This window comes from Galleria mellonella, unplaced genomic scaffold, assembly GCF_026898425.1.
Source record: "Galleria mellonella isolate WM207_F2 unplaced genomic scaffold, CSIRO_AGI_GalMel_v1 utg424, whole genome shotgun sequence".
Classification (NCBI taxonomy): Eukaryota; Metazoa; Arthropoda; class Insecta; order Lepidoptera; family Pyralidae; genus Galleria; species Galleria mellonella.
Window position 1 is genome coordinate 2,726,233 of NW_026442097.1, and position 8,529 is coordinate 2,734,761.

Consider the following 8,529-nt stretch of genomic DNA (forward strand, 5'->3'; position numbering starts at 1 on the left):
GTGAAAATAAAAAAGGTACAAATTATGAAAGTTATAACTCATTATATTATATGTATTAAATAAGGAAATAATTGTACATTAAATAAAATATAGTAAATACTTTATTTTAATAAATTACAGATTATTTAGATTTATATGTTGTGGATTAGTAGTTTTGCTATTACATATTATCCAAAAATCTGTGCGATAAATCTTTAAATTTCTGTCCCCTTGTGTATCTTTCATGATATTGATCGCAACACTTCTGGAATTGCGCATGCGTAAATTTTTGCACATGTGAAGTTTAATCTTTCAATATTAATGCGAATATATTTTTTTTAATGTATTATTAAAATTAAAGTATTTAGAATTATGTAAAGAATTTTAGAGATTGCTATGAAAAATAAATATTTGTTTTTCATAATCAAGTGGTTTTTCAATCGAGTTCGTGAACTTCATGTAGTGATTATCCTGAATCAAAAAACTCGAATAAGAAATCGAATCCTTGTTTGGGTATTCAACAATTTCATTACACCTAACTTATGTTAAAACATAAGTTAGGTGTATAATTGCTGAAGTTTACTGTTAATGAAAAAAATGTATAAATTAATATTTTTTCAATAAACAATTAAAGAAAATAAATAAAATATTGAAATAGAAGAATAAAAAACAACAATGAAGACGGGACTAATATTTGAGTACCATGAGTATTTGAATTTTATTATAATTATAATTTGAAACCATGCCTATATACATAAACAGTAGCATAGCAGAGTATACTGTGTCGCTCATGATACCCTTTGTACGTTACCATCCTGGAGAACTAAGGTGTTAAGTGTCTGTAACCAATAATTTTATTGCCTTATACCACTCTTCAAATGGAAATATTGAAATATTTACCTATCCTAATACAATAATTGATCATTCAACTATCTGAGTACCTAATAGGTATTTGAATAAGTACATAGATTAAAGAGATTCAGTACTCATTTTCGCATGATTCCGCTATTAACTCTGCTAGAAGTACTTAAATTTTTGCAAATTGTACCTAACAATTGAATGAAAACTAAATATCATATGACTCGGACATCACTATTCTATTGTGATTGTGAGTAAATGTCAAAATTTTACCGCGAAATTTTGTCTTTATTTGTTTTTAAATTACATTTGTTTTCTTTTTTTTTTATAAAATGCCAGAAATGATTGGCGATAATGTGCAAATTAAATTGATAAGAAAATATTTAAAGCTGAAAATAGTGGAGAATAATGTGCTCTTTAGGAATCATAACCAAGAAAAGTGTCATGTGTATGATATAATTAAACGGACTATTTTACAAGGGGAATCTCATTCTGCTCTTGTGATAGGGCCTCGGGGTAGCGGCAAAACTACAGTGAGTGCTTTCAACTTGGCAACCGGCAGGATACCTATAAAATTTTCCCATTCTTCTACTGTCTTCAACTTCCGTTTTGTTCTTAACACAATCACACCAGTTATCTTTTCCTCAAGATAGGATACTCTGTGTTATGAGGAATATTAGGTGGCGTAACTGAAAACATCTAGATCTGTGCCAATTTTGGTTTGAAGGGTGGGGTATGGCAGTGAATTAACAAGGTACAGAGGAATATCACCTGAGTCCTCAGGAATGTCAACCCGTAGGGAGTATCATGGGCGAAACAGTATAATTTGTTATGTCCATGGTACTACTCACGTCTATAGGCAAGGGTTACCACTTTCCATCAGCTTGTTTGCCATTATAAGTTGCATAAAAAATATCAAAATAAATACTTTTTTAATTTAGAGTGAGTGTTTTCTTGCATGTAAACACTCCTTCTAAATTCAAAAAGTGTTTATAATGAATGATATTAATGAATAAACTATTAATTTTTCACTCCCGCTGCAAAAAGAGGGGTGTTGTATATTTGATGTGTTTGTCTGTCTGTCTGTGGCATTGTAGCTCCTAAATGAATGGAATTTGTTTGTCATTCTAAGTATCGTAAAGAAAAATATCTTTTAACCTTTTTGCAGCTGATAAACTCTGTACTTTATGAGCTCTCCAAAGAAGTGGACATAGCCAGTGATGCGATCGTAATAAAGTTGAATGGCTTGGTCCATCATGATGACAAGATTGCCCTCAAGTCCATCACAGCCCAGGTACAGACAGTTTCAATAGAACTTAATTATAATTTAGGATGTTTTTCCCAAAAACAAAACACCTATTTCAATTGTGACTAAACCAGATTTCTGTAAGATCAATCTATCCGAAAAATATTTTTTTATCCATTTCAGATAAAATTTTTTTTTTCGAAATTGGTTTACAACTGATGGAGTTTTGAGATTACAAACAAAAAAAACAACAGACTTCAGAACCTTCTTTTTACTTCAAAAAGTACTTATATTATTCTTACCCTTGAAAATACTAATTTATTTTTTCTATCTATCTACCCATGCAAAGTCGTGGCAGGATCGCTTATGGTTCTATAAAAGAAAGAAAGAAAGAAAAATAATTTATTTAGTAACATACATAGACAATGGGGAAGGGATTGTTAGTATTTCAGGCTACCAGCCCATTGGTAGCTAGCTCATATACCCTATCAGGTCGACCTCCATGTGGTTCCTCCTGGAAAACATTGTGCTGAATTCCAAATGTATTCATCATGATGGGCTAACCGACCTGCTTTTTCATTCTCGCTGTCTATCATCTCTCACTGGTGCTTCACCAGTGTATACCGTTAGCACAGGCGAGGTTACCATTCCATTATCTTCCATAAAAAAAACATACATAGATATTACAAAAGGTAACAATAAAAACTAATTCCAGCTCTTACTCAGCACGTGTCAGGAATCCTTACAGCTCACAGATGCTGGTCTTCCGTAAATACTAAAACTAATAAAAAAATATTTAACACCAATTTGGTTTATCCAGATGCAACTGGAAAATGCAGTTGGCGACCGTGTCTTCGGCACCTTCGCCGAGAACCTCTCGTTCCTTCTCAGCTGCCTGCAGAGCGGCGCCGACAGACGCTGCAAGAGTATGGTCTTCGTGTTGGAGGAATTCGACATGTTTTGTCACAGTGGACGCACGCAGACCCTGTTGTATAACTTGTTTGATATCACACATACGAAGCAAGCGCCCATGTGTGTGTTGGGTTAGTATTCATCATCGTCATGTCAGCCTTCAACTGTCCACTGCTGAATATAAACCTCCTTGGGGGGTTTTGCCAGTAGTTGCCACATTTGGCAGGCGGATTGGCAACCGCAGTCAGAATGGCAAACAAGCTGACGGCCCACCTAATGAAAAGTGGTAACCGTCGCCTATAGACATGAGCAGTACCATGGACATAACAGAGTATACTGTTTCACCCATGATACCCCTCATGCGTTGCCATACCTGAGGACTCGAGTGTTATTCTTCTGTACCCAGTAAATTCACGCCATATCCCACCCTTCAAACCAAAACAGCTATGCAAACACAACTACTTCACGGTTGAAACACGAATGGGACAGAGGTACCCAAGCAATCAACTTATGTATCATCATCCCTCGCCCTTCCTTAGTCGGCTCTTACGACATGCACGGGAAAGAAGGGGTGGTCTGTTCTATGCCGGGACCACACGGCAATGTTGGGGCCACACACAGTGCAAACAGCACAAAGTGTATGGGTAAACACAGTGTGGACTGGCTGACTGGCTCAAGACCGTTCCTTGTGGCAGTCTATGGTCGAGAGCTCCAAGGGTCCAGCAGTGGACAGACAATGGCTGAGATGATGAGATAATGAGTGTAGAACAACTAGTGATTCAACGCAATTAATATATTTAATAATAAATTAAAAGATTTTTAATCAAGTTTCAAAAGGCAGGTTAGGTAGACCATCGTGTTGAATTCACTTGGAACTGGACGTGATGGTTTCCATGGAGAATCGCGAGGAGGTCGACCTGACAAAGTGTATTGCTAGCAATGGGCCAATCCCCATTACTAATGGTCCTTTTTTATCTCAGCCCATTGCTAACAATATGTCCTACCAGGTTCAACCTCCAATCGGACCCTTTTGGAAACCGTCACGGTTAATAGTTGAAACTGCCAGGGTAGACCAACTGATCTGGTTTCATCCTCACCTATTATCTCTCACTGGTGCCCCGCCACCGTATACCGATAGCACAGGCAGGGTTACTATTCCATTGTCACCTGAAAAAATCTAGATTTTAATTTCAGGTACAACGAATCGTCTAGACGTTATGGAGTTATTAGAAAAACGAGTCAAGTCTCGTTTCTCCCATCGGCACATATTCCTTTTTTCTAACCAAGATGTAGAAGTGGACGGGCGTGAAGCTCCTGCAAGGTCACCTTTAGAGTTATACAAGGAACTACTAGTTATTCTTTTGAGTATGCCAGCGTGTATTGGCAGGAGAGATGTCGAGGAAACGCCTAGGAGGAGGAAAGCTAAAGGGAAGACGTCAGGTAATCCATGTCCACAGTATAGAAGAGATTTAAAAGATTTTTTTACTACTTTCGTGGTGTTGCGATTGGTACGCTCATTGTATCAGCCATTGACTGCTGAAGATTGACCTTCGCTTTTTGAGGAGTTTTGCCAGTAGTTGCCACGCTTGGCATGCGGGTTGGGAATCGCAGTTAGGATTGGAGATGTTTTAAAAAGGATGCTGCTGCTCATCCCTAGACCATTAAGTTCTCTTAGTTGCCTATTATGATAAATAAATGGAAAAATTTGACAAGAATTAAGGACGATGGTTGCCAGATCTCCAATTTAAAATGGCAAACAAGTTGACGGCCCACCTGTTTGAAAATGGTAACCGTCGCCTACAGATATGAACAGTACCATAGACATAACAGAGTAAACTGTGTTGCCCAAGAAACCCCCCATGCCTTGCCATTCTGGAGGACTAAGGTGTTATGCCTTTATACTCTGTAAATTCACTGCCATATTCCCCCCTTCAAACCGAAACACAGCCAAGCAAACAACTGCTTCACGCTAAAAACACGAATGGGACAGAGATACCCAAGCTGATGTCTTTTATACAAAATCTTCTTCTAGTGAGAGCTTATATCAATGGAGCTATTGTATACTATGTTATTAGTATTCCTTTACCCCTGGGGGGGGGGAAGGGATTGTTAGTAATGCGGACTATCAGTTCCATCACAACCAATATACATTATCAGGTCGACCCTTATGTGGCCTTCCCTGGAAACCATCTGTCGAAATCCAGGTGTATTCATGATCCTGGAGGATGTGCTAATATACCGACGCATCCCCCGAGTGGTAGGGTGAGCACGCCATCCACCCTATCTTGAGAGAGGAGACCTGCTCTTACCATCAGGGGGCGGGTCGCTGCCGTTGGAGATGTGGTGAGTGCGAAAGCGAACCCATGTCTCCGACATATGGCACCTCGAGGGTATATCGTCTGGTTTTTGGTGGGTACACCCCCACCTTACGGGGGGATTCCCACAGTACCCATTCACCTCCCACAAGATGTATGGGTCTGTATAAAGCATTTTCCAGACGTTAAAAAAAAGGTGTATTCATCACGATGGGCTAACTGACCTACCTTTTCATCCTCACCTATCATCCCTTACTGGTGCTCCGCCAGCGTATACCGTTAGCGCAGGTGGGGTTACCATTCAATCATCATTGATTAAAACAAACTTTTTGCCCAAACACACCACTAACGTTTTTGTTTTTTTTTTTTGCAGTAAACATAGATGAATTAATACAGACAGACGATTCAAGTAACTATACGATTCCAATTGAAGATTTGGAAAGGTGTAAAGTGGATATTAAACAGTTTAGATTGGATTCAGCGTTTATTGCAGACTGGAACACTCATATACAGGCGTTGGCTGCAACCGACTCTGTTGTGGACTCGATAGAGAAATTTTGCTATTATATAAACAATGAGCAGATATTCCGAGATATTTTGGTGAGATACATTATTTATTTATTCATTTACACTTTATTGCACCATTTATAAAATAGTAAATACATTTAAATGTAATAAGAAATGACTGAATGATTCGTCCGTGTGCTTGAGCGAGTTTAAGGGACTGCCATGTTGTGAGTTCTTAATTCGATTGTATTTACTTTTTTAAATATTTGTTACTTTTGTTTGTTTTACTAGAGAGAGAATTTGTACAAAGTAGTTTGTTTTGGGCACCTCTGTCCCATTCGTGTTTCGGTTTGAAGGGTGGGATATGACAGTGAATTTACAGGGTACAGAGGATTAACACCTGAGTCCTCAGGAATGACAACTCATGGGGGTATCATGGGCGAAACAGTATACTATGTTATGTCTATGGTACTGCTCATGTCTATAGGCGACGGTTACCATTTTCCATCAGGTGGGCCGTCAGTTTGTTTGCCATTCTAAGTTGTATAAAAAAGCCTTTGGATGGAGAAGAGTTAGATACGGTAATTATAAACAGTTTGATTGTAGTTTATAAATTAACAGTTTCAGATAGTGTCACATCTTTCACCAAACAAACCGTACATCGACGCAACGGATGTCACCGCGACCATAGACAAAACAGTGGCGCCGGAGCATAGAGTGAAGCTGTTACAGTCGTTGTCTATACTCGAGTTGTCTCTGGTCATAGCGATGAAACATGGCATGGAGATCTTCGACGGGCAACCAATGAATTTTGAAATGGTTCTGCATAGGTATGTCGGTTACTATGTTTTTTTTTTTTAATAGCCATTTGTATAAGTAAATCAATGACATATGCCACTTTTAGATGGCATATCGAGACGAAACATATTTTTGGGTTTTAAGTTAGATCTTCAGGAATAGAACTGTGAAAGCCGCATTCAATATCGTGCAGAACTTTTTTTTTATATACAACTTAGAATGGCAAACACGCTGACGGTCCACCTGATGGAAAGTGGTAACCGTCGTCTATAGACATGAGCAGTACCATGGACATAACAGGGTATACTGTTTCGCGCATGATACCCCCCATGCGTTACCATTCCTGAGGACTCAGGTGTTATTCCTCTGTATCCTGTAAATTCACGCCATATCCCACCCTTCAAACCGAAACACAGCCATGCAAACACAGCTGCTTCATGGTAGAAACACGAATGGGACAGAGGTACCCAGGCAATCGACTTTTGTACAAAGTCTCCCTCCTCTCATTCTATGCCGGGACCACATGGCAATCATCTAGTTACTAAAATGATATTTTTCCATTGCAGGTACACAAAATTTGCAAACGCCAATTCCTCAACGCAGACTGTACCCAGACCAGTCATATTGAAGGCATTCGAGCATCTGCAAGCCTTGGAAATAATTCTACCAGTTCGTAATTCCGACTCGATATACAATGCAAGCGACACCACTGCTAGTAGAGTGCAGAAGGAATATAAATTATACACTCTGGCGGTACCCATTGAGGACATCAACGAAGCCGTGAAGAATTTCAAGGCTCTGCCCACAGAAATCAGTCACTGGTACAATAATTCTGTAGTTTGATTGAAACAATATACCGTTTACTACAGGAAGAGTTTGTATAAAAGTTCTTTGCATGGGTACTTTTGTCCCATTCGTGTTTCTGCCGTGAAGCAGTTGTTTGTTTCAATATGAAGGCAGTGTAGTTTTGTTTTAGATGGGTGAAAATGGTATGGTAACCCCGCCTGCGCTAACGGGATACGCTGGCGGAGCACCAGTGAAGGGACAATGAAAACAGGCCAGTAAGCCCTTCATGATGAATTCATCAGGAATTAACCATGATAGTTTCCAGGGAGAACCGCGAGGAGGTGGACCTGGTTGGGTATATTGCTAGCATGGGATTCTCAGTCTCCATTACTAACAATCCCTTTCCCCCCGGCAATGTAGTTATTAGGTATGAAGGCATAACACATTAGACTGCTGAAGGGGGAAAGGGATTATTAGTATTGCGGATTACCAGCCCCATTGCTAGCAATATACCCTGTCAGCTCGACCTCCACATGGACCCCCTTGAAATTGTGCTGAATCCCAGGTGCATTAATCACGATGGGCTAATTGACCTGCCTTTTCATTCTCACCTATCATCTCTTATTGGTGCCCCGTCAGCGTATACCGTTAGTGCAGGCGGGGTTACCATTCCATTATCATCCATTAAAAAAACGCATTAGGTAGGAAGTCTGTCTCTGGTATTACTACTTTCCATTAAATATGTCGTCACTTCATCATGGACATCAGAGAATACTCTAATGCCATGGTACCCATGAGTTGCCATTCTTGAAAACTAAGGTGTTATACCTGTTTTTACTCTGTAATTAGATTGCCATTATGTCACTCTTCAAAGTGTTTTTTTTTTTTATAATTTCAATTGCAAATGTTAGTATTTTGTTTTAATATATTTTTTTTTTGTAAAATAATAAAAAAAAGTATTTTTCTATAACTATTTTTTTATTTACAGTCGATATCACATAATTAGAATTAATTATTTGGTTACAATAGATTAAATTTTTATTTCTTATTTATAAAAAAAGTCAAATTGTATTACTGTTTTAAATGAGAAAGTTTGTAAGGGTGTATGGATGGGTAAGAATGTATGTA

At 38.6% G+C, this 8,529-nt stretch overlaps 1 protein-coding gene across 2 annotated transcripts; it reads left to right on the top strand.

Moving 5' to 3' along the window:
• Positions 1 to 278: 278 nt before the first annotated feature.
• Positions 279 to 8,269, top strand: LOC113516059 (origin recognition complex subunit 4). Of its 2 annotated transcripts, none has more exons than XM_052898283.1 (7): positions 279 to 492; positions 2,006 to 2,131; positions 2,904 to 3,126; positions 4,190 to 4,435; positions 5,684 to 5,910; positions 6,439 to 6,647; positions 7,182 to 8,269. In XM_052898283.1, the coding sequence occupies exons 1-7, from the start codon at positions 376 to 378 to the stop codon at positions 7,456 to 7,458; spliced, it is 1,425 nt and encodes a 474-aa protein (XP_052754243.1). In that variant the 5' UTR covers positions 279 to 375; the 3' UTR covers positions 7,459 to 8,269. The 2 variants fall into 2 exon arrangements, with proteins under 2 accessions (XP_052754243.1, XP_026756208.2); XM_026900407.3 differs by lacking the exon at positions 279 to 492 and adding an exon at positions 719 to 1,370 and having other exon boundaries at positions 7,182 to 8,267.
• Positions 8,270 to 8,529: the final 260 nt, after the last annotated feature.

What these genes read in the sequence shown, in the direction of transcription:
- LOC113516059 (XM_026900407.3), top strand. Translation starts at nt 1,170, where the DNA reads ATGCCAGAAATGATTGGCGATAATGTGCAAATTAAATTGATAAGAAAA. An exon ending in GGGGTAGCGGCAAAACTACA is followed by an intron (nt 1,371 to 2,005) that starts GTGAGTGCTTTC and finishes ACCTTTTTGCAG; the next exon opens with CTGATAAACTCTGTACTTTA. An exon ending in TCAAGTCCATCACAGCCCAG is followed by an intron (nt 2,132 to 2,903) that starts GTACAGACAGTT and finishes TGGTTTATCCAG; the next exon opens with ATGCAACTGGAAAATGCAGT.